The following is a 25529-nucleotide window of genomic DNA, read 5'->3' on the forward strand; positions in this document are numbered from 1 at the left end:
CGATTGCGCAGACTCCGAATAGGCGCAACCACTGTGCGAAGATTGTGAGGGGGGGAGCGCTCACCCGGCGCCACACTCCCTTTAGCTACTTGTGGAGTGATAGCCTGACTATTTTTCTCGTTTCACGACTGCATTTGGCGCCGCTCTCCACAAGTTATTCATCATTAGAAGGCCTCTTATCTCAAGGTGACAAGGATTCTTTTTCTAGTCGGACCCCTCTTTCCCCCCCGTGAAGGCCACAGTGGACGCGTCCCACCTCCCCTCGGCCTCCGGAGGTGGTTTGGCTGCCCCCTCCCCCTCCCCAGTGTCGCGAGTTGGCGCCGCTGCCACCCCCCGCTCCGCGCTCTCGGCCCTTCGGCCGGGCGGTACCGAGTCCTCCCGGCACCCCCTCCTCTCCTCCCTTTGGCTGGCCCTTCCCCACGGGACTGCCACCCCCACCTTCGCCCCAGCCCTTTTCTTTCCCCGCCTAGCCGCGGCGGCAGCAGCAGCAGCAGCAGGAGGAGGAGCCGGAGCCCGGAGGCGGCGGTGGCCGGGGAGCCCATGGCGTACAGTCAGGGAGGCGGCAAGAAGAAAGTCTGCTACTACTACGATGGTGAGAGGCCGGGCCGGCGGCAGGGTGGGCGGGCAGGGCTGGGGAGCCAGGCCGGGAGCCGAGCCGGACTCCGCGGCCGCCGAAGCGAGTGGGCGCCGGTGCTGAGGGGTGGGAAGGAGGAGGGACCGACGTCTGGCCGCATCTTAACCCATTCCCGACCCGACGCCGTCAGGGGGAGCCCCTCCGCGGCGAGCGGCCCCGCCGGCTCTGCGGCGGGTGCCAGGTGGACGCCCCCCTTTTCCCTCTTGCCGTTCTCCCTCCGGCTGTACGGTCCGCCGCCCTGAAGGCGGCCGCCTGTAGGACGGCGCCGGCCTACCCTGCCTCGGTGGAGGTGGCCAAGGGGATGGTCCGGCCTCTCGCCTCTCCTGCCCCCCACTCGCGGAAACCCAGCTCCGGCCCCCGACCCCTCCCCCCCGGGTCAAAATATCTACCCCGGCCCAGACTTCACACAAAGCCCCGCGGCCGCGAGAGCCCCGCCCCCAGTCCCCGTCCCTCCCCCCTCCCCCCCCCCCCCCGGTCGCGGCTCGCTCCCGCCCCGCCCCTCCCTTCCTCTTCGGCTCTGGCTGGCCGCAGTGTCTACTCCTTTCTCCGCCTCCAGCTTCACCCCGGACCCCTCGACCGGGTCGCGGCTGGCGAGTAGTTACTGAGGGTGGGGGCCCATGGACGCCTTGGGGCACACACTCCTCCGTTTCGCCGGGGCTCCATCCCTCTCCTTTGTTCGCCCGGTGCTTTCAGCGCCACTTTCTCAGGATTCAAACGAAAAGGCTTCACTTCCTCGAAAAAAATTGGGGTTTTTCGAGTTTGAGGTAGTTAGTCTTCGCGGGAAATATGATGGTGCTAGGGAGACGTGGAGCTGTTACTGCTTGTGTTCGTGGATCAGACTCGATGGGTCCTGGCTTGCCTCTGTGAGAGGCGGTTGCCACCCACTTCTTTGTTGCTCTTTGTTCGATCAGGAAATACACCCTGCTTTGGAGGTTTAGGAGAGCATTGGCATCTTGCTTGTGAAAGCTGTTACTAGGTGGTGGGAGTTTGGGTGTAGGAAAACTTTGAGGAGTCGTGCGGAAAGTGCTGAATAATCAGGTAAGCTTGAGCTTGCGGCCCAGTAAAATATGAAAATCAGATAGCTTAAATTTTAGGGGTTCTCCCACTTGAAATTTGAGCAGAGACGTTACACAAAGACATTAACGGCAAATAGTTTCTCCTGGATTATTCTCCAGAGAAGGATTTTGAAAAGTTAACAAAGAAGCTAGGCTCCGTGACCTGCGAGTCCTATTTGATGTGTCTCAAGCAGTACAAATCTTGAAAGTTGTTTCCTACAAGTGGTGTATTGTCTGTATTACAAAATCTTAGGTGGAACCAGACCTTAGAGATCTGGTTCAGAATGAAGCTGATTTTAATTTGAAAATGGCCATACCATATTACTTCATTTAGCAAAGATGAATCTTTTAATGCCTGATCATATAAAATGACCATATAAAATGTGTCTTTGGGGGAAAACTTCAGATCATACGGAAGAAATCTAAATTGTTTGATGTTTGATGGCTAGTACTAAGTAGTTAACAGCTGTGGTATAAAACATTTTTTGAGAGCATTGCATATATGTGTAATACAAATTGAAATTATGCCATCCTGGAGGGATAGAGATAGGACTACATTTTAATTTTAATATGAACTATATTTCTTATCAGTCTTTAAAAATTTATGCGTATTTTGAGTCACTGGCGGAGCCCTTGCTCTCCATTCCCTGATCAAATTGGAAAGTAAATAACCGTATGTGTAAATTAATTTTTAAAATGATATTGTTTCTAAGGTTTAAAAAGCGGGGGAAACTAATGCTAAGGCTCTTCCTGCAGCTTAGTTGCTATTGACAGTGATAGGCTCTAATGAAGCTGCTTATAACTTCTTGTCATCAGACTTGAATTGTAGAAGCAGGAAGTACACGTAAGGAGCAGTTTTAAGAACAGCTGTTTGTTTCTGGGCCCATTTGTGATGAGCCTTTGCTGAGGGAATGGGATGCCAAAGGCAGGATACGGGGCTTGATAGGTAGAGTGGAAAAAATCAAGTCTCATGAGTATCACTTATTTACTGTATACCATTCAACTGCTTTACCTGATGACCAACACCAGTTGTGTAACTGAGTTTTTGGAAATCTAAGGCTCTTGCCTCATTTTTAGAATGGAATTTTTGGTTGCTTTCATTTGGAATTTTCTTTGGATTTTTGTCGGGGGTGGGGGGAGCTAATAAAATGTTTTGGAGAAACTATTAAGTTGGCTGGGTATCATTGTGCTAATTATTAGTACGTGATAGCATATATACTAAGCTTTGAACAATTAATTCAAAAAGCTTACATTTTCATTATCCCCAAAATCCTATTTTGTCAGCTGATAAAGGTAGTGGTAATTTTTCTTTTTCTAATTGTGAGGAAAGAGAAAGGTAAAGTAGCTTCTGCACCAAGACTTGGAGGTATACAACATGGATTGGATTGAAACTAAAAATCTGCTCGCCTAAATTAGCTGCTTTTAATGTGTTGGTAAAGAGAGTAGAAGACAGGAGTGAAGCGAATTCTACAACCATAGGAATCCTACGTTTAGGCTTAGTGGGACCATTAGGCACACTCTTTGCAACACAGAGAGAATATCTAGCAAATGAAAGAGACTTCTTGAAGACGTGTATTTTTCTCTGTATGCTTTATAGTGTTCAGTATTATACCCTTTAGGTGGCTGGAACGCTGGTTCCAGGTGAACCTTCAGGCATTGGTGGATGAGGTATCCTTAAACCTTTGAGAAACTGCAGCAATTGTTGACCCATGCCTCCAAAGTTTCCAAAAACTCCCTTCTAAATCTTGGTATTCTTGCAGGTACTACAAGATTATCAATACTATGTAAAGTGACATAACTAGTTGCTGAGATCCCTTCTGACTTTAAAATGATGTGATTTCTGTACTTAAATGTAATTAGCAAACCAAGCTGTGTTAACGGCCTTGTCTGTGATACTCACATTTATTTTATTTTTTTAAGTTTACTTATTTATCTTGTGAGAGAGAGCCCACGCAAACAGTGGTGGGGCAGAGAGAGAGGGAGAGGGAGAATCCCAAGCAGGGTCCCTTCTACAGAGCCAGATGTGGGCCGGATCATGACCTGAGCCAAATCAAGAGTCAGACACCTAACCACTGAGCCAACCAGGTGCCCCACAATGCATTTATAACACTTTATCTAGAAATGTTAAATGTGCTTTGTTTTGAATCAAGCTTTAGGCCAATCACATTTAGTGCCTATTTTATAATGTATGTGATATAATAGGGTTGTATATATATGTCATTTACATAATTGTCTGTATATTGCTCTGTGCTCTGTTTTTTCCTCTTGATAGTGTGCATCAGAATTTTTGGAGACAAGTGGTTCAATGAAAAGCATGCACCACTATACAAAGATAGAATATAAAAGTTATCAAGATTGCACCTCCCAGGATACTCATAAGAATTCTGTTTGGCAGCCAACTATTCACAGATTTTCTTAGACTTTTATTTGTAACAGTGGTGCCAAAGCCTTTTGTTAGATAGATAGCCTTTAATAAAACGGCATGGGTTCTTTGCTGTAGTATAAATATTATCTGTAAAATAGGTAATCATTTTTTCTAGAACAGGTTATCAGCAAATCAGAGTACTGAATGAATTACAGCAGCAGTTCATAAATACCAGTAGTCCTAATTGCACATCACTATTTAGACCTAGTACTGTGTAATACTTAAATAAAACAGTTTTTCTTATACTTGGGCCCTCTTCCCCCAACTATTCTTTACTACTCGTTTCCTTAAAATTTCACCTTATGAGACTTTTCCCTATTACCTTAATCCTCATTACTGATTTTTTCCCTATTATACTCTCATGCTGTTTATATCACCTGAATTTTGTCCACCTCACTGAATATAAGCTTTGTGAGGACAGAGTCTTGTCTGTTTTGCTTATGTCTGTGCCTCCATCATGTAAATAAGTTAAAGGTTTTTTAAATTATTGATGAATAAATGATCAGTACCTTATTTTTATGGATAGAGCACTTTTTTTTTTTAACATTTATTTATTTTTGAGACAGAGAGCATGAACAGGGGAGGGTCAGAGAAAGAGGGAGACACAGAATCTGGAACAGCCTCCAGGCTCTGAGCTGTCAGCACAGAGCCCGACGCGGGGCTCGAACCCACGGACCACGAGATCATGACCTGAGCCGAAGTCGGACACTTAACCGACTGAGCCACCCAGGCGCCCCTGGATAGAGCACTTTCATATAACATTTTCTTTGCTTCTTAAAACCATTCTGAGTTATAGACAGGTAAAATGAGTGGCATTTTGTCTATATTACATTTGAAAATAGATTCGTATCCCTGTTTGACCCAGTCCACTCCTTATCCTTTACCACATTGACTGGTTTTAATGTCCAAGAAGAGGTCAAAACCTGGTACCTAAAAGATTTTTCTTTTTTCCTTTGGTGACGCAACAGTGGACCTCCTTAGGCTGCTACAAAAAAAGGGTGGGCCGGGGGCTTCCTCTTACAAAACAAAGTATTAGTAATTATTTTTCTTAACAAAAACTTGTAAATGCTTCGGTTGATAAGTATTTAAGGAGATAGTTGGAATTGGTAATCTCTTAGAGAATGATAATAGCATTGAAATATGAATGAGATCAGATTTAAAAGTTTAATGAGGATATTTGTACTGGTTGATTAAGTCCTGTTCCTATTTCCATAGTAGTTAGCTTATACTTGTTTATGAAAGCCCATAGAAATATCAAATGGGTTTAATATTTGTGTGCCAGGTAGACAAAAGATTATTTAAGTCCTAAGAAGGAAATAAAAGCTGTATACCTAAGTGTGGACCTTTGCAGGCTGTTCAGACAAGGAAGGCCTGAAAGAAGAGAATGGGCCAGTTTTAAAAGAGTTTTCCTATGAGGACACATGGGTGGCTTAGTGGCTGAAGCATCTGACTTCAGCTCAGGTCATGATCTCTTGGTTTGTGGTATTGAGCTCTGAGCCTGCTTCAGATTCTGTGTGTCCCTCTCTCTCTGCCCTTCCCTGTTCATGCTCTGTCCCACTCTTTAAAAAATAAACATTAAAAAAAAACATTAGGGGAAAAAGGTTTTCCTATGTAGTACATTGCAAACTACAAAGGCCAAGTAAGTTAGGATTTGGCATACTAAACAAAAGGGAAGATGTAGGGGAACCATGGGATGCCAAGGCAAGGTAGTAAAGGGCCAGACCACGCAAGACGTGTACTAAGAGATTTTAACTTTGTTCAGGGAATAGAAAACCACTGAAGGTTTTTAAATAGAACTCTTTAAGTGGAAAAAGGATGGTAAAGAGTGATGAATGGAAGACTGAAAGCAAGAATTGAATGTATGTTGGTCCACATAAAATATCATGGTTGTGGCTGACAGAAATGGACACATTTAAGAGAGGTTTTGAGAGTAAAAAGAACTTGTTGGTGGATTGGAAACGGAGCTGGAACTGGTTAATGGTGATACAGAATAAAGGATGATTCCTAAGTTTCTATCTAGATGGAACAGATTAGGTGACTCATTCCTAAGAGAAGAAGATTTTTAGAGCAGTCCTCTCTTGTTCACTGACTTGTCCAAGCACCTAGAAAAGTGCCTGGCACATGGTAGTCTCTTGATTTTGTTAAATGAATGAATGAACTTGAGAAGCTCCTGATACTTAAAGGTTGGTGGAGGAGTGGCTATGGGGTAGGAGTAAAGTCCAAGAGAGCAGTTTATGGAAGCCAGTGGCCAGTGTGTTAAAGATAGTGGACTAAGCAGTATGTGGAAGATGAAAAAATTAATATTTATAATCATTATTCTGCATATTGTGAATCTTCACACATTTTTTTGCTGCAAAAATATTAATGTTTGATTATAGGCTGCTGTGTAGATCCCAGGATATCACATAATATACAACAGATGTAACAACTACATTTATAAAACCTGAAAAAAAATCTTAAATACATCTAGTCTCAAGTACTTTAGGTGAGAGTGTAGATCTTAGTAGCCATTTTGTTCTGATAGCTTCTTTTGAAGAGTGAACAGTTGCTAAAATTTTGCAGATAAAATGAATTCTTTGTGAGGACTTCTTCATGTTGACGATTAAAATTTATTGTGTTCAGGGAACCACCTTGAGCTAATTTTTCTGATGTTTGCTTCATTGGTAAAGCATTTTTATGTATTTTGATGAAAATCAAGATAACATTTAAAATGTCCAGGTTGCGGGGCGCCTGGGTGGCTCAGTCGGTTAAGCGTCCGACTTCAGCTCAGGTCACGATCCCGCGGTCCGTGGGTTTGAGCCCCGCGTCGGGCTCTGGGCTGATGGCTCGGAGCCTGGAGCCTGCTTCCGATTCTATGTCTCCCTCTCTCTCTGCCCCTCCCCCGTTCATGCTCTGTCTCTCTCTGTCCCAAAAATAAATAAACGTTAAAATAAAATAAAATAAAATAAAATGTCCAAGTTGCATTACTTCACCACTTAGATGAGTGGAATTTGTAGGTTCTTAAAACTAAGAAAAGACATTTTATGTTTATTGAAAAGTGGATGGCTACAAAGCAGCCTTGAGAGAATTTTGAGATATGGGATTAAACCAGAAAGAATTGGGAGATGGTTCTTTTATTAACCCCTTACATTTTGGGGGAATTCTTGGTAAACCAGTTAATACTTATCTTTGGCTTGGTTGCCCTTGTGGACATGTGTCATTTAAGTAGGGGGCACATATTTTTGATGGGTCTGGGGCACCTAAATTGTAGCAGAGAAAACTTGTTGAAAGCTACGTATATTCATACAAAATTGGAGGACCCTATATTGGTAAAAAAGTGATGGATTAGATAGGTAGTTTCTTATATTCATTTTCTTGAAATTAGTGAAGACCCTATACCTTTACCATATTATATCCTTTCCTAGCCAGGCTTTCCCCTACCATTTCTACTGACTGTAAATGTCGTTGCTCTCCTACTAGCTACTGCTTAAAGATGGTCTGCGTTGTTCTGCCCACATTTGACTATAGCTCTTCTAGCTTGGCAATATTACCGGACTCAGCTGCATCTCACATTTCTTCACTATAGGAACAATAGTAATAATAAATACCTACATCATAGGGTTAATTGACAAGATTAACAGATCATAATGTGAAGTGTTTAGAATTGTACCTCCTAGTAAGCACTCAATAAATGTTCATTGCTGCTATCATTTTTTTTTTCAAACATGCTTGCTGAGAGATTGCTACTGTAGTCACCCTTCTGTAGGTTATTGGCATCTTTCCTATTATTAGATTATTAGTGGCTTTCCATTGGACTCTCAGTATGTCTATAACTAGAGTTATTTGGTCTTAAAATATAATAGATGTTAGAGACCTCTCATCTTAGTAAATCTAACCAAGTGTTTGGAAGTTCTCTGAAGACAAGTTTCTTTATTCTTATTCTCATGGTCTCTTGGTAGTGATAACTTAGAAGTAACCTCCCTTGCATTAATTTGGGTATGTGATGCTTTGTGATTCTAGCGGGCTTTCCATACCTCAAGAATTTCTTGAAACCAGGTTGCTTTCAAGGAAGTATGTGTGGTGCCAACCATGTAGAACTGAGCTTCATAGTATATCCTTGTAAAGGTAGTTTATTTCATACATGGCCTCTGAATTGTGATATATATACGCAGAGGAATGTTACATATCCCCATAGTCTTCCTTAGCTACTTGTCTGTATTGTCTTAGCTTTGTTGTTGGCTCTTGGTTTAAGAAAGGTGGCTTTCCCTTTAAATGACTGTGTATATGTTGTTTTCGGAAGAGAGTTTGTATTGAAAATGAGTTAAGGAAATTAGTGTTACAATACCAACAAAATAGAACAGTAGTAGTATTTAGAAATAGCTATGTTATGAAAATAGGCCCATTATAAAACAGGAATGTTTGTCCTGGAGTATTATCAAATACATGGAAGAGAGAAATGCAAGTTTTTGAGTTCTCAGTTTACATTAAACCAAAAAAGGTGGGGGCACCTGGGTGACTCAGTCAGTTAAGCCGCCGTCTTCAGCTCAGGTCATGATCTCCTCATTTGTGGTATCGAGCCCCCCATTGGGCTCTGTCCTCAGAACCTGGAGCTTACTTCCAATTCTCTCTCTCTCTCTCTCTCTCTCTCTCTCTCTGCCCCTCCCCTGCTTGCTCTGTGTGTGTGTCTCTCAAAAATAATAAACATTAAAAAAAATTTTTTTTAACCAAAAGTGTATATTAGGACTTTGGAAGATTTTTTTGATCCTGAAGATAGAGAGGGAAATGGTATTCTTTATCCCTAGCTTTTACATAAACTCATGTTGAAGTGATTAACTTCAAGCCATTAAAGTCAGCTTGACTGTCCTCACAAAATTTCGGAATTATTTATTTAAAGACTAGAATTGATACTAAAATAATTTCTAATTTAATACAGTCTGTTGCAGAAAGTGCTTGTTACATTAAAAAAATAGTATATTTTTAGAGGTTTCCTTAATATTTTTATTATAAAACCACTAGGTCTTTACCTAAAAGTATTGATTTTATTGAAATTTGATAGATGAAAATCTGGTTTTGGTGTTACCTGCTCATTTTAAAATAGACCTTATGTATAAGTTTTAAAACGTTGGTATATAAGATGTCATGGAAAGGTAGGCTGGCAGTTACAACTTTTAATCATTAAGAATGAGACAAAATATCCTTTCTCCCTTAAAAAATGTCATGAGTATGTGTGTCTCATCAGAGCAAAATTTTATTTACGATCTAAATTTCATTTACCAAAAATTTCTCTCATAAACTGATAAGGATGTATGTGGAATGTTTTAACTCACATAATTCTAACTCTAAAGGATTTCTGGAATGCCAGTAAATATTCAGGAAGTAATTGCTGTAAAATCTTTAAATAATAACAGTGAAACTCAGCGAATTTACCTTAGGCATCTGAACTTGCCAGTGAATATGAAAAGTAATTATCAATTTAAGTAACAAAAACCACTTTTGTAAGTCATTACAGAGTATTTTATTTGGACTAATCCTAAATAAGAAATTTTGGTAAGCTGAAAATCAGAAAGCTTCCTTGCCTTAATCTATAAATAAGCATAACATATACTAATGGAGTTATCACATGTAAACGTGTACATAGTATCTTGGTTTTCTAATATAATTTGAAAGTTGAAAAATCCAAAATCATTATTTAAGGTTTTAAATCTTATTTGGGTGATAAATGCCTGCTACTGATAAACCTACATAAATTTAGATTGTGAAGATTCTCTTGTTCGTATTATTCAGTTGATGTTGTTTTTCTATTTTAGGTGATATTGGGAATTATTATTATGGACAGGGTCATCCCATGAAACCTCATAGAATCCGCATGACCCACAACTTGCTGCTAAATTATGGCTTATATAGAAAAATGGAAATATATGTGAGTATACCTTTTGGTAAATATTCAGCAGTGATTTTATTTTTTTAATCTACTGCCCTGAAACTTTATTACTCCCTTTGGAGGGCATTTAGCAGATGAAAAAGTCTGGAAGAAAACAGAAACTCCTTTTTGTTTTATTCTTCAGAGAAAACTGGGAGTGTGGGAACTGTAGCCTCTCTTTTCCCTGCTCCTCCACTACTTTTAAAAAGTTTCCCATATCCCACCTTCTCACATTCTGGAGAACAACTCACTTTAGCATACTAAATATTTTTGTTACCGTAGTGGTTGACCTGGCTGTGCTGCTGAAGAGTTGACCTGGGACTATTACGAAAGAATTATGTAGAAAATTCTAGAAAATTGGCATATGGAACAGTGTGTTAGTGGACGTGCAGAATATAAATAACATTTAAGATACAACTGCTTTAAATGTTTTTGCACTGATGGGAGTATATATAAACAAATGCAAGACACAATTCTTGCCTATCTGGGGAGAAAAGAAAGACTTGAAGCAGTTAACAGTGTTGGGTGTGTGTGTGTGTGTGTGTGTGTGTGTGTGTGTGTGTGTGTATGTATATATGTGTATATATATGTACATATATACACATGAGTTATTTTCTTTGAAATATAAACAGAGGAGAGGATTGGATAAGACTATCTGGAAGCCTTCTGGGCTTCTGGGAGAAGTGTGTCATAAATAAAATTGAGCTCTTGGGCACAAGGATAATTAAGATAGGCAAAGGAAAGGAAGAGAGATCCTGAACAAAGACTTAAAATTGAGATTGAGTCTCATTCTCACTGTATGCAGAGCAGGTTTATGATAGAAGGTTTGTGACGGAAAATGAAAGAAAGGGTTTCTAAACATGGATTCGGTAAGTGTTGAGCCATTTCCACTAAAATAAAAGGAGTGATTAATTTATAGTTGGGGCCAGACCTGTCTAATGCTTTTAAAGGAGTAGAAATTCGCTTCAGAATTGATACGGTTTCCTAAAAACACACATGTATAAATTTGGATTAGCTTTGAATTTTATTTTGTTCTGGCCAGCCTAATTCTTTTAGAGGACGGTTAGGGGAAATTGTATATTTTGTGTTTGATAATTCTGATATAACCAGTTGTAATTCCACAATTCTGACATTTGGTTTTCTTCACAGAGGCCCCATAAAGCCACTGCTGAGGAAATGACAAAATACCACAGTGATGAGTACATCAAATTTCTACGTTCAATAAGACCAGATAATATGTCTGAGTATAGTAAGCAGATGCAGAGATGTACGTTTCTGTGCTAAAAATATATGCTAGTATTGATAAGTGTAAATGAGTATTTTTAGAAGCTTATAATTAGAGTTATCCAAATCTAGGTATTCTGCCTGATCTAAATATTATTTTAATTATTGGTTTGAAAAGTCAATGTAAAAATATTAAAGCTACTTTGTAAAAAACAAAAGCAAACTCTACTTGAAGCCTATTGATTTGCCAAACTGCCAAAGAGCTATTTGGTGTTCCTCTACTCTTTGTTTTGGTTAACTTTGGGAGACTGGGTATTAGTGGGAAGACTTTGTTCCCTTGCTGTTTAAAAAAAGTGATTATACTTTGATTGGTCTTAGCCTGGTATATATATCTCATTTTCTATTTGTGTGCTTTAGTTAATCTGGATTGTAATACATAATCTGTTCCTTCCCATTGTTAGTGACACTTTTGATTTTCTTCTATAAAGCATTTTATAGATAAAAAGTATTTTATTAGTGATTGGTTGGCTTGAAAGTGTAATGCAAAGTGTCATCCTAGAATGATTGCAACAGAGTTTTTTAAACCTTGTTAACTGGAGTTCATTCTTATCAGTGTTTTTATTAATCAATTTTAGTGATGATTTTTTTTAATGAACAATTTCAATAATGCTAAATTAAGTGTAGTTGTTAGACATCTCATACATTTATAGAACTTTGTATACATTTCTACTATAGATTATTTATTCAGTAAAATGCTGTAATGTAAATAGAACATACTATTTATACATGTTTTTTTGATAGAGATTTAGGCTTAAGATTAAAAGTCATGAGTAGATGGGGCAGATGAATTAACAGGATTGATTTATTAATACATAGTACTGAATTATATTATGATTATGATTATATCTGAGCAGTAAGAAACTAAAATTTATTCATTGTAGTGTTAGATTAAGGATATATATACAAAGCTATGTAAAATAATTACCCTTACTTTTGAAGAAGTTGTAATTTGAGAGGTGGGGAGAGACTTGAGAATGGGTTATATACATATATGTCCCTTTTATCCTGTCTGTACTAAGGAACTAAATATATTGCAGTGTGTCACGTATCTGTAGGTGTTGTTTTCTCGTGCTTTGTATACTCCTTTCTTCTACACCCTGGCTGTTATGAACTTAGTTAATTCTTCTCCTTTGAGATGGGGTAGGCAACCTGCTGCTTTATCTTTTTAGTACTCGCTAAAATATAGTTCAAAGTTATGGATAGTCTGTGCATGTAAGGAATTGTAAAGAGAGTAAATTATAAAGGAATTAAAGTTGCTTCGATTTTGTAGAATCTTGATTAATTTATTGAATATTTGAGGAGAAATGCCTAAATTTAAGTCTGTGTTTTAATTAAATCAAATACGTTTTATATTTTGATTGCTACTGATTTTTTGTAATAGAGATGTTCTACAAATAATCCTGGTAAGATTTGGTGGTGGTGTTTCACATACAATGCTTTAATTACCTTGGATAAATGATATATTTTTAAGTAACAAACTTTAGCTTTCTACCAAGATGTTTTATGATTGCATCAAATAAAGTTTTTATAAGAAAAGGTTTCATTAATTCACAGAAGGGCTTGTAACTGTAATCCATCTTTCACAGTTAATGTTGGAGAGGATTGTCCAGTGTTTGATGGACTCTTTGAGTTTTGTCAGCTCTCAACTGGTGGCTCAGTTGGTAAGTGTCCTGATTCAGATTTAAAAATTGGCTTAGGGGCACCTGGGTGGCTCAGTTGGTTAAGCGTCCAACTCTTGGTTTTGGCTCAGGTCAAGATCTCACGGTTTGTGGGTTCAAGCCTTGCGTCAGGCTCTGTGCTGGCATCACAGAGCCTGCTTGGGATCCTTTTTCCCCCTCACCTGCTTGTGCTCACTCTCTCAAACTTAAAAAAAAATGACTTAAACTTAGTATGTATCTTTTGGGTTATTTGTTTAGAGCAAAAGTTTTAATGGTAGTGGATTTTAATAACAAAAAAGTAGTCTGTATGTTTATAGTAGAGTACAGTTGTCTTTAAAAACCCCTGTGTTTGGGGCACCTGGCTGACCCATTGGGTAGAGCATGTGACTCTTGATCTAGGAATCATGAATTCAAGCCCCACATTGGGTGTAGAGCTTACTTTGAAAAAAAAGTAAGTAAAGGTAGTTACTTCTTTCTTTAAAAATCAGTCAATGAATTCCCCATGTTTTATGGTCATAATGATTTGAAGTTTTCAGTTTCTTACTGCTATTATATTTTCACTTAGAGATTTCTCTCTTCTGCCTCTCTAGTTACCAATTTCCATATATACCCTTATTTAATCAGATCACAGCTATAGGGTAATATTTATCTAAGGAGGGGCGCCTGGGTGGCTCAGTCGGTTAAGCGTCTGACTTTGGCCTAGGTCATGATCTCACAGTTCGTGAGTTTGAGTCGCACGTCAGGCTCTGTGCTGATACCTTGGAGCCTGGAGCCTGCTTCGGATTATGTGTCTTCCTCTCTCTTTCTGCCCCTCCCCAGCTCATGCTTGCACTTTGTCTCTGTCAAAAATAAACAAACTTAAAATATATATATATTTATCTAAGAAAAAATTGCTGTTTGTGCCCTAGACAGTGATCCTTATATTTTTGTAATTTTAAGTTCTTTTATACATGGCATACTCTATATAGGGCTTTTGTCTAGTTCTACTGTTTTTTATTTTAAACACTTTCAAAGTCTACCCTGTCTGGTTTTTTAGCTGGAGCTGTGAAGTTAAACCGACAACAAACTGATATGGCTGTTAACTGGGCTGGAGGATTACATCATGCTAAGAAATCAGAAGCATCAGGATTCTGTTATGTTAATGATATTGTACTTGCCATCCTTGAGTTACTAAAGTAAGTTAATTTGTGTTATTTTTCTTATGAAAAAAGTTTAAAACAATATGAATCTATGGCTTTAAAATACATATCAAGTAGGTTAAAAGTAGTTATGGTGAGTCTTCTATGGATTTTTTATAAACCATTGTAGAAATGCAGGACATTTTCCCATTCCTTGGATTAGTGAGAATGAGAAATGCCTATGTATATCTAAAAGTCCCATTAAATATCCTTTTAAAAAATACTAGAAGTAGTGTAGCGATTTAGATTTGGGTTATAGTTTCAACTAATGAGAAATGACATGACCCTGAAGTTTATGTTCTAACATTTTGTAAGTTTTAACTCTTGAAGGCAAAAATATGAAACGTTGTGTTAAAGGAAATTTGTTTTTTGAATGAGTTTGTGTAGTTTTACGTGCAGTGGGGCTTTGTTCTCTACTAATGGATAAAATTATCTCTAAATTACTAGAACAGTTTTAAAGTTACCCTTGATGGCAGTTTGAGAGCGGTATCTATAGAGGAGGTACTTAAGAATTTGGAAATTTATAAAGTTTTGGTTTTTTTTAACCATTATCGGTTGTAACATGTCTTAGATTCCACTTGAGATTGTAGTGAATTAGTTTTTTCTCAGTACTGAAAATGTTGTCTATAGTTGATACCATGCATACGGTTCATAGAAACTAATTTTTCAGTCATGTAAAATTTGGAATTGACTCCTCATATAAACAACTAAAATGTTTCAGTGAGCTCATTGAGAGCCAGGGAAAACCATTTGAAATTATTTGCCTTGGTTTTTAATTTACTATTGATGTTGGTTCTTGTGTCTTCATCTCTTGAGTAATAGTTCTTGCCCACATGCTTATAGTCTTTTTTTTTTTTTTAATTTTTTTTTTTTACATTTATTTATTTTTGAGACAGAGAGAGACAGAGCATGAACGGGGAAGGGTCAGAGAGAGAGGGAGACACAGAATCTGAAACAGGCTCCAGGCTCTGAGCGGTTAGCACAGAGCCTGACGCGGGGCTCGAACTCACGGACCGCGAGATCATGACCTGAGCCGAAGTCGGACACTTAACTGACTGAGCCACCCAGGCGCCCCCCACATGCTTATATTCTTAAACAAGTTTAACTTAATTTGTCTAGACATATTTCTTTAACTGATGTGATCAAACATTTAATTAGTTGACAGTTGATAAGCCACTTATGAACCACTTAGAAACTTGCTTTGCTCACAGCTTTATTATTTTTGTGAAGAGATTCTGCTATGATGAGACATTCTACTTTTATTTCATAACTTTGCTGAATGGTGCTTTCCTGTGAGTTGAGACTGTTCCTGAGAGTGCTTAGTTTGATAATGTCAGTTTACATTATTTTCTTTTAACATAGCTGTGGTATCGTCATGTAATAAATACAGTGCTGCCATTAAACTCAGTAACAGAATAATCCTCAGGTTACAGTGCCATAAAAGGATGACATTCAGAGTTCACTTTCCTTTTCTCTTGTTTTGACCTGGGTGCGTGCTAGTAATAAGATGTCACATTATGATGATACACATGGCTCTTAAAATGCATTCAAGTTATAACTGTATCGCTGCAATTTGCAGTGCTCCAATCCGCACTGTGAAGTGACGAGAGTACCGAATGTGGTTTCTGTCACAACTGCTCTACTCTGCAGTTGAAGCACAAAAGAAGCCGTGGACAATATGTAAACAAATAAACGTGTTTCAGTAACACTTTATTTATGGACATTGAAATTTGAATTTCACTTAATTGTCACATATCCTGAACTATTCCTGTTTTAATTTTATTTTTCAGCCATTTAAAAATGTAAAAATTATTCTTACATTAAAGCTTTAAAAAAGATCCCATTGGCCAAATTCGGACTATGAACCATAGATTGCTAACCACTGTTGTATAACCCTGAAAACGTACTAGAGAGATGTTTTAAAGTAACAGTTCTAAGTATGGTATAATCTTCAGTTGTTAATATATAGGAACATGTGCTATGTTTTTAAAACCTGTAGAATAGGACAGATTTCACAGAGAGTAAATACATTTTCTTACCTAGATTGGGGCTAAAGAGAAGATTTAAGGATCTAAGGCTCAAACTTATAATTTCAGGTGTATGAATGGTCTCTTAAGCTGGAAGTAAGGTAAGAAAAGGGATTAAACATTCTGGAATGCAAGAGCTCAAAAATAGGTTTTCTGAACCCATGGTGGTTCTTCCCCATCTTAAAACCCTTTGAAAACTTACGGCTTTGTTTTCAGGTATCATCAAAGAGTCTTATATATTGATATTGATATCCATCATGGTGATGGTGTCGAAGAAGCTTTTTATACCACAGATCGTGTAATGACTGTATCATTCCATAAGTATGGGGAATACTTTCCCGGAACAGGAGATTTGCGGGTAAGACTGAATATGGTCTGAATAAATAATTACGAGATAAATATTAGGAAAACTGAGGAAGCTAATAATTATATATCTAAACTAATATTGTTCTTGAGTCATTAATTTGAAATTTGTGTGCAGAATAGTCTTTTTTTATATGTTATCTAACATATGCTAGAATTCACTTTCGTTGACTATACAAAAATTCTGAGAGGACTTCCTTTGGCTCGGTCACTTTCTTTGATTGAATAATTGTTTTTGAACATCCCTGAAGCACTAAGCAGTCTTCTTGATTGCTGTTCATTTGAATCTTCAAAACCTACTTGATAGTAGTCAACATTGTCTTTGATTGTAAAGACTGGTGGAAGAAAATAAGAAAACAATAAAATCTTTTTTAGATTCTTGTACTGTTCTTTTTATAGTTAGTCTTGATTTAATAGGTCTAATTTTAATCTCTTTTTCTTTTGGGGAAAGAATACCATAGCTTATCCCGCCTGCCTGTTAAATTAAATGCAACTATTTCTTTTATATTTCTGTTATCTTCTTCCATTTGGTGGTCTTTAATGAATGTAAAAACCAGTGGTCAAATCTTGTTTCTATAAAGTTCCTGAAGTTTTTTTTTTTCTTTTTCTACACTAGTTTTTCTTAAACCAAACTATATGCATGTTGAAATTTATTAAAAAATTTAAATAGCTGTTTTTAATTCAGCCTGGATTATATAGGAAATTTCTCTTAGCATGGCATTCAACATTAGTTCTAAATTATTTTATTAAGATTATTTTTCATATCTGTGGTATGGAGTTTATTTTAGCAACCATGTTTTTCAAATATGTGAGTTTTCTTTATTTGACCACAAGGTGGTGCTCTTTCAGTAAGAGTTGTGATGGTGAAATCTTTCTTATAAATAGGTAGAGCGTCAGTGGTTTATTTCTGTTTAAATTATGTGGCTTTTAAAATTGAAAATTTACATTTTCACTTTCTTGCCTGTTAGCTCATTCAGTGTCTTTCCTTTCCTCACTTGGTCTTAACTTACATACTAGTGATTCTCAGAGTATGACCCTTAAACTGGCAGTATCAGTGTCTCCTGGGAACATATTGTCAGGCCTCAGAAACTCAGATTCTGTGCATTAAAGTTTGAGAGGCACTGCTCTAAATCACTAGAATTCCTTTGCCTACAACCATTGCACTAGAAATTCAGCAAAAGCCTTGCTAATTTTAAGTTTAAAAAAATTAGTCTCTTTTCAGTATGGTCCTAATTAATCTCAGAAATGTCAAAAGTCAGCCTGTGTTTTAATTTCTGACAGTATTCTTATGATTGTTTGAAGTTGGTGGAAAATATTGGAGAATGAATGTTTTTAAAAGATTTCAGGATGACTGAATATCTTCTACTCACTTAAGATTTTGCACACACTATATGAAATAGCCTCATAATATTTTTTCCCTTTGGTTATTATAAAAGGTATCCCCAAAATTTTGCAAGGAACTCAAGATCAATCATACATGTAGTTATATTTGGAGTTTCATAAAACTTGTGTGTATCTTTAGATGTTAATTTGATAAACATTCCTTTTCCTTCGTGACAATTTATTCTAAATTAGAAAAGAAGGATACTTTGAGCGTTGATCATTGTTCAAAATTGTATGCATTTATTGGATCGGGAGCATAAGTGGAAGAAAAAGGGGTATGATACAGTAGTAGTTGAGGAATTAGAAATGGAAGGGATATAGCCTGGTGCTACAAGGGGAGCAGCTCTGAGTTGCCAGCCTTTGGCTGGAGTGAGAAGTGCTGACCACCTTTCTGTATTCTGAAATCTCAGTGTCAAGATATATTCCAGGAATTTGGTTTTTAATGAAGGAGTTTAAGAATTCACAGTGCTTTTAGTTTATCCACATCTGTATGGTTTGCATTTAGTTACGTATAAACATTTAGATTTCTTAAGAAAAATTTGGTTGGGAGGAGATGTGTAATCCCACTTGTCTTCGTTGGAAGTTGGCTCATAATAACTAATATTGAAGGATAAACTATGCTTTTTTAAAATGAATCAAGCTCAGATTATTATATGAGAGATCAGGGGAGAATTTACATACAAGTGTTAGTAATCCTAAGGATTCAAGTATATTGAATCATAATTTAAAACACCTGAGTATCAGTCACCCCTAATCCTTTGGTGTGGCAGGTAAAGAACTGTTTTGTAGCAATTTTTATACTGTACCGTTTCTTCAAGGAACATATATGTGTGCACGTGCAGAGGTACATTTACACTCACGCATCTATGCGTGAAATAAGTATTTCAAATACTTATTTATACAAATAAGTATATGTTGTGTGTGTGTGTGTGTGTATCCTAAGTGTGTCTACATTGCTGAACCCAGCTCTCTGTTTCTTTTGCTTCATTTGGAAGGTATTAATGCCTAGAGTGGTATTTATTCAACAAGTAGAAACATTTACTTCAAGCACAATTAAAGAGCAGATTTTGGTGCTTTAGTCTGCAGTTGTCAAGACATCAGGACAGTCAGGGCTTATCTTTCATCATAAATAAACTTACACCAGATTATGAGCCACAAGGAGGATTCTGCATTATAGAGACAATTGTTCTACAGGGTTTTTCTGCTCAGAATATTTATTTTCTGTAGCTTTATTCATAATGTTGTCTTACATATTCTGTTGATGATTAATTTCTTGGTCTCATGTAATACTGCCTTTAATTGTTTATGTTCAATTTCTGTTCTCCCAAGATAACCATTTCAGATTAATTGGAACTCATTCTTTTCAGCCTAATAATGCAATCCATTAATATTGGAATATGTACTTCTTCTGTATTATTTCCTTTCTTAACCTAAAAGCTGAATTCAGAATTGGATATTGTTACCTGTTTTTACAATCTTGCAGAAAACTATTTTAATAAACATGTCAAATATTTTCACTATGAAATACTCCCTAAGACCTGTTTAATTATGTATTTTATTTTAGGATATTGGTGCTGGAAAAGGCAAATACTATGCTGTCAATTTTCCAATGAGAGATGGTATAGATGATGAGTCCTATGGGCAGATTTTTAAGCCTGTAAGTATTACTATTTCAAAATCAAAATGGAAAGGCACCTTGCTGGCACAGTTAGGGCCTGTAACTCTTGATCTTGGAGTTATGAGTTCGAGCCCCATGATGGGTATACTTAATAAAATCTTTAAAAAAAACATAAAATCAAAATGGAATTTTAAAAGTATTTTTAGAGATAATAACTTTGATTATCTTGTACATAGATTATCTCAAAAGTGATGGAAATGTATCAACCTAGTGCTGTGGTGCTACAGTGCGGTGCTGACTCACTATCTGGTGATAGGCTTGGTTGCTTCAATTTGACAGTCAAAGGTAAGCAATTTAATGGATGATAGTCCCAGGAGAATTTTTTTTTCTTCCAAGAACTTCCCATACTAGTTTTCATTACAATTTTTACACAGAGCTACATGCTCTGTAATTTTCATGGGTTTTGTTGAATGTATGTATGCATTAACTATAATTAATCTTGTTTCAGTAAATTAGGTTTTCTTTTGTTGATACATTCAGTGGTGAATACGTCTATAAAGTTTCTCGCAGTCTCAACCAAAGCAGCCATTTTCATTGTTTTTGGTTCTTCTCTTTGGTGTTTATCTTTTATTTTTTCTTTTAAGTTTATGTGTATTTTGAGAGAGAAAGAGGGCACACGTGTGTGTGTGCGCACAGGGGGGATGCAGGGAGTGAGGGAGAGGGAGGACCTCAAGCAGGCTCCGTGCCCCCAACACAGAGCCCGAGGGGGCTCCATCCCATGAACAAGATCGTGCCCTGAGCCGAAGTCAAGAGTCAAGACGCTCAACCGACTGAGCCACCCAGGCACCCCTGGTTTTTATCTTTCTAGAAATATAACATGCAAATTTTGTTACTTTCTATTTTAGCTTTGCGTATTCACTTCCTATCATGGAAGAAGAGGGATTTAGCTCTTTTTCACCACTTTGTCCCCAATACATGCACACACTCTTCCAGTGTCTTCATTTTTACAATTTAAATCTGGGTATGTATACTAGAATTTTGGTTGTGGCATTCAGTGTTTACAGTGTCATTAACGTTAAAGCACTTTTCAGTTACCAGATTTTTCTTTTTTGCATAACTTGTTTTTCTTGCCCAGTTTTTCAATTACTTAGCTTTCTCTTTACTCATTATTAAACTGCCAGTGTCTAAATAGCTTCAAATGTTCAGATGCATCAAATATTCCATCATTTTTACCTTCTTGAAGAATAGCCTTCTGATCTGTTACTGTTTGGTTGAGTATCCCCTATAGATATGGTAGAACAAAGAGCTCTTTGCTTCTCTTGTGTGCCTCCCCTCCCCTATTGCTCTTTCCTCGGTCTTCTTCCTCACTTTTGTCTCATTTTGGTGGCGCACATTCTCAAGTAGCTTTCTGAGAAATGAGAAAAGATGTGGGAGATTAGTACTACACCAGAAATTTAAATTTGATCAAGTGTTGAAATTAACTTGTGATAGAAGTCCAGACCAAAGTAAAAGATCACCATCATGGAATTAACTCTAGAGTTTAAGAATAAATCTGAAACTTTATTTAATAAGGTCTTAAAATTTGTTATATGGGGATCAATAATGATGACTATTGTACATGATTTTGTAGTTGTTTTCCTTTTGAACTTTTAGGTAACTAATGGATGCTTTGAATTCCTTCGTAAGATGTGAAGAATTCTCAATAGAACTTTTCCAGAATTACTGTTGGCTTAAGTGGAATTAAATAACTAAATCCAGATATTAAAGGCTATTTTACTTAATGTTACGATTGCTTCTATACCAGTTAGCATTAGAATTATGGTATAATCTATTTTGCTTTTATTAGGTTGAACCGTACAAACTTGATTGCCCCTTTTCTTGGTAGGTCAGCAGTGGCCAAATAATAGTTTCATATGTTGGACTTAATGTGTTGATAACCATATGTTGGCCTCAAAATGGACATGTTCTTTTAAAAATGATCTACCTAATATTAGCACAAAATGGGTATTAACAGACCATTTTCCTGTCTTAGCTGTTTGAAAATGCTTTAATGCCTTCATACTGAAAAGTAATAGCATTCATAATCATAAACTATAGTGTTTTACTCTTAAATTAATGTACACTTCAGCCAACTGTTACAATTTCCCTGGTATAAAGCATAAGGATATTTGCAATCCCAAATCTTAAACTTGATTCTAAGCTTTCTGCACTGCCAACTTCAATTTGTATTTCTTAAGTCTATTAGTCCCCTCTTGTCCATCTCCTTTCTACCCTCCTTTATGTTGTTACTATTGTGATCTCTGCCATTCATTTTTATCTGTTACAAGAAACAGTCATTTTTCTAGTAGTGATAATAGAAACTGGGTTATGAATCATATGGTGCAACTATTGAAGAACACTTAATTAGAAATGCTCACAATATACAATTACATGAAAAAACTAATTAAACCTTATTAACTCAGAATTGTAGGGAAACGTTTAAGGGGCACCTGGTGGTTCAGTTGGTTAAGCATCCATCTGACTCTTGGTTTCAGCTCAGGTCATGATCTCACGGTTCATGGTATCAAGCCCGATGTCAGGTTCTGTACTAACAGTGTGGAGCCTACTGAAGACCTTTCTCCCTCTCTCTCTGCCCCTCACCCACTTACACATGCACTCTCTTTCTCCCTCCCCCCAATAAAGTAAACTTTAAAAAAAGAAATATTTCAAATACTATCTTTGAATGATGGTGTTTTAGATAGCTTTTCCTTTGCACTGTTTTGATTTTTCCTGATAATCTCCAGTAAGCATGGTTTTCTTTTACAATTGAAGGGTTTTTTTCTTTAAAGATTGATTTGTATACCTAAGTAATATATCAAGAAATTACTGGTAATTAACTTATAATTGATTATTGAACTGGTACATGTATCCAAAGAAATACTTTGTTTTTATATTGGGTTTACTTTTTCCTCAAATTTCTACACATAGAAGTTTGAAGTATTTCTTATACTGATAGATACTAATTTTATAATCTTAGAATAGTTAAAAAAAATTATCCATAGTATTGCTACCTGAAGATAACCCACAGTTAAACTTTGTTATATAGCTTTCCATAATTTGTATGAGTCTAGAGGGAAAATGTAGATTGTGTATGTTTCATTGTAACCTTTCCCCCGACCCCGCATAACCTCACAAGAACATAGAATCTTCGTATCACAGAACTTTTTCATATGTTAATAAAAAATATTCATATTTTAATCTTAGTTGTATATTTGACTTTTCTATCAGGGATACTTGCTAAAGTAGCCAGTGTTTTAAAAATCATTGTGTGAAAGGTATATGATTGAAAAGTAAATTTTAGACTAGAGATTTCTTGAAATTTTTACATATTTTTTAAATACTTAGAAAAGCCATTTTGGTTGAGTAAAACTTTGCATTTATTATCTTTTTAAAACTTTTCAAACTGCTAAAATATTTAGATTTGTATGTTACTCAGATCTTCTTTGTCTTAGGTCATGCTAAATGTGTAGAAGTTGTAAAAACTTTCAATTTACCATTACTGATGCTTGGGGGAGGTGGATACACAATTCGTAATGTTGCTCGATGTTGGACATACGAGACTGCAGTTGCCCTTGATTGTGAGATTCCCAATGGTAGGTATTCTTATTATGATATCTTTATTGGTTGGAACTGTTTATATATACAAATGGATGGATGGATGGATGCATGATTAGAGTAGATTCCAAAACCATGTAAATAGAATAGTCACTTAATAAATTCCCTTTGTGTTCACTTTTATATATTTTCTTGGGGAACATTTCACAACTTGAATCTGGATTTTGTGCATGGATTTGTGTGAAAACTGAACTTTTAATATGTCACTTTATTTCATTGTTTTTAATAGAACTGCCATATAATGATTACTTTGAGTATTTTGGCCCGGACTTCAAACTGCATATTAGTCCTTCAAACATGACAAACCAGAATACTCCCGAATATATGGAAAAGATAAAGTAAGAAATCATCGAATTGGTTTGATAAACATTTCATCTTTAGCTTTATATATCAGATACTTCCTTTGTCGTATTCAAAAGCATTGAAACCTTAAGATTACTGATTTTTTTTTCCTGAGATAATGAAAATGTATGGACCTCATAGCTCAAAAATATTTCCATTTTCTATTAAATATTTTTAAATCGCAAAGGTTCTCTAAATTGTATACTTCCTTGCCTTACATGAAAGTGAAATTTTCATTTTTGAAAACATTTTGATAAAGTTTTATTTCTAAGAACAAAGTGTTTAGAGGGTTATTGTAGTACACAGGCCTGAGTTTGTGTCCTCTTTCTTTGCCACACATTAGTTTTGTGACATGTGGCAGGTTCATTTGCCTTGAAGGCTTGTATTTTCTCACCAGTGAAATGGGGGATGCAATAGTACCTACATTATAAATTTTGAGGATTGAATGGGTTAATGACAGTCTGAAGTATCAGTGCTTTTATGTGTTACTAATTTAACTCACAGGTTAAGTCAGATAAAGATGAAATTTTTGCTTAATGTTTCCTGTTACATTTAAGAGGAACTTGAAAGAAAATGAATTTTGTCTAATACATTTGTACATGTAATTTAGACAGCGCTTATTTGAAAATTTACGCATGTTACCTCATGCACCTGGCGTCCAGATGCAAGCTATTCCAGAAGATGCTGTTCATGAAGACAGCGGAGATGAAGATGGAGAAGATCCAGACAAGAGAATTTCTAGTAAGATAATACCTTGATGTGAATTCTGTTACATTTTTCTGATTTGTTAAAAACATCACTACAAACTGAAGGTTTAATGGCCTGAGAACTTCACTTTGGGTCATGTTTCCTGAGCACACCATTATTACTGGCCTTTTTTTCCATTGCTAATCTTCCATAGTTTTACTTTCATATGCCTTAAAGCCTGATTTGAGTGTCAACGTTTTCAGTTCATGTGACTGTACATATGTGGTCAAATTTAATTATGTATATTTGGGAATTAGTTAGTAATACCAATTATCCAAAGTACAATGGGTTGAATAACATTAAGCACCTTCTGTTTGACTTTCCAGCTTCTCATTCTATTTATTATTGATTGCTAGAGCAATAGCATAATAGTATGCTGTTGTGGTGTAGACATTCTAACATACTTGGTATTAATGATATTTTTAATGTTGTCTATCTAAAATCTTTGTATAATTAGTTCGAGCATCTGACAAACGGATAGCTTGTGATGAAGAATTCTCAGACTCTGAGGATGAAGGAGAAGGAGGTCGTAGAAATGTGGCTGATCATAAGAAAGGAGCCAAGAAAGCTAGAATTGAAGAAGACAAGAAGGAAACAGAGGACAAAAAAGCAGGTCAGGTTTATTTTTTGGTAAAGGTGTTTTAAGTCTAAATTTTAAAAATGAGCTTCACTGCAGTTTTTATGAGAGCCTGAAGGCCATTACACAAGTAAGTATTAGAAAGGTGTGTGTGCTAGGTAGATGACTTTTTTTTCCCAATGTAAATGGTGCTTAGCTCTTAAATCTTTTATTTAGGGCTCTGCTGATGTTACTAATCACATTTGCTCTATAATGTAGAAAACCTTATTACCTACTGTCTCTTGCTGACATAGGCATAAAATAGCAAACATTACACTATGATGATACAGACTGGGTGAGAAGACCAAGTGGTTATAGGTCCGTTTGGAGTCTGTGGGCAGAACTGAAATTCTAAGATAATCTTTAATTACCTAAAGTTTATTTGATGGGAATTAAACACAAAAGAAGAGTCATATTATCTTCAGACCAGTTTTTCACCGTTGTGAAAAAGCTAGGAGAATAGACTTTGCTCAGAAGTTGTTGAATGAAAACATAAAAACTGAGGAAAGAGAAGGGATTTGGAAGCTGGGTTGGAGAGGAGGTATAATACTTCAATGCTTTAACTTTAAAAATGCTGTTAGTAGCTTGTCTTTTGACAAAATGATGCTCTAAGTGGTGAATTTACTACCAGAATTGGTTATCTTTT

At 36.7% G+C, this 25529-nt stretch overlaps 1 protein-coding gene across 2 annotated transcripts in view; it reads left to right on the forward strand.

The window, feature by feature from the left end:
* Positions 1–305: 305 nt before the first annotated feature.
* The window catches only part of HDAC2 (histone deacetylase 2), a 29480-nt gene continuing 4256 nt past the window's right edge, over positions 306–25529 (forward strand). Inside the window, exons 1-12 of one of the 2 annotated variants that reach the window (XM_027057061.2) lie at positions 306–592; positions 9901–10013; positions 11163–11280; positions 12884–12958; positions 13992–14130; positions 16377–16518; positions 19471–19563; positions 19761–19869; positions 23016–23156; positions 23408–23516; positions 24131–24261; positions 24725–24880. In XM_027057061.2, the coding sequence (XP_026912862.1) occupies positions 541–592; positions 9901–10013; positions 11163–11280; positions 12884–12958; positions 13992–14130; positions 16377–16518; positions 19471–19563; positions 19761–19869; positions 23016–23156; positions 23408–23516; positions 24131–24261; positions 24725–24880 (1378 nt within the window). In that variant the 5' untranslated portion in view covers positions 306–540. Of the gene's footprint in view, positions 593–1648; positions 1673–9900; positions 10014–11162; positions 11281–12883; positions 12959–13991; positions 14131–16376; positions 16519–19470; positions 19564–19760; positions 19870–23015; positions 23157–23407; positions 23517–24130; positions 24262–24724; positions 24881–25529 lie in introns of those variants that run through there. The other variant, XM_027057060.2, reaches the window with a different exon arrangement.

The sequence above is a fragment of the Acinonyx jubatus genome, chromosome B2 (assembly GCF_027475565.1).
Source record: "Acinonyx jubatus isolate Ajub_Pintada_27869175 chromosome B2, VMU_Ajub_asm_v1.0, whole genome shotgun sequence".
In the NCBI taxonomy this organism is placed as follows: Eukaryota; Metazoa; Chordata; class Mammalia; order Carnivora; family Felidae; genus Acinonyx; species Acinonyx jubatus.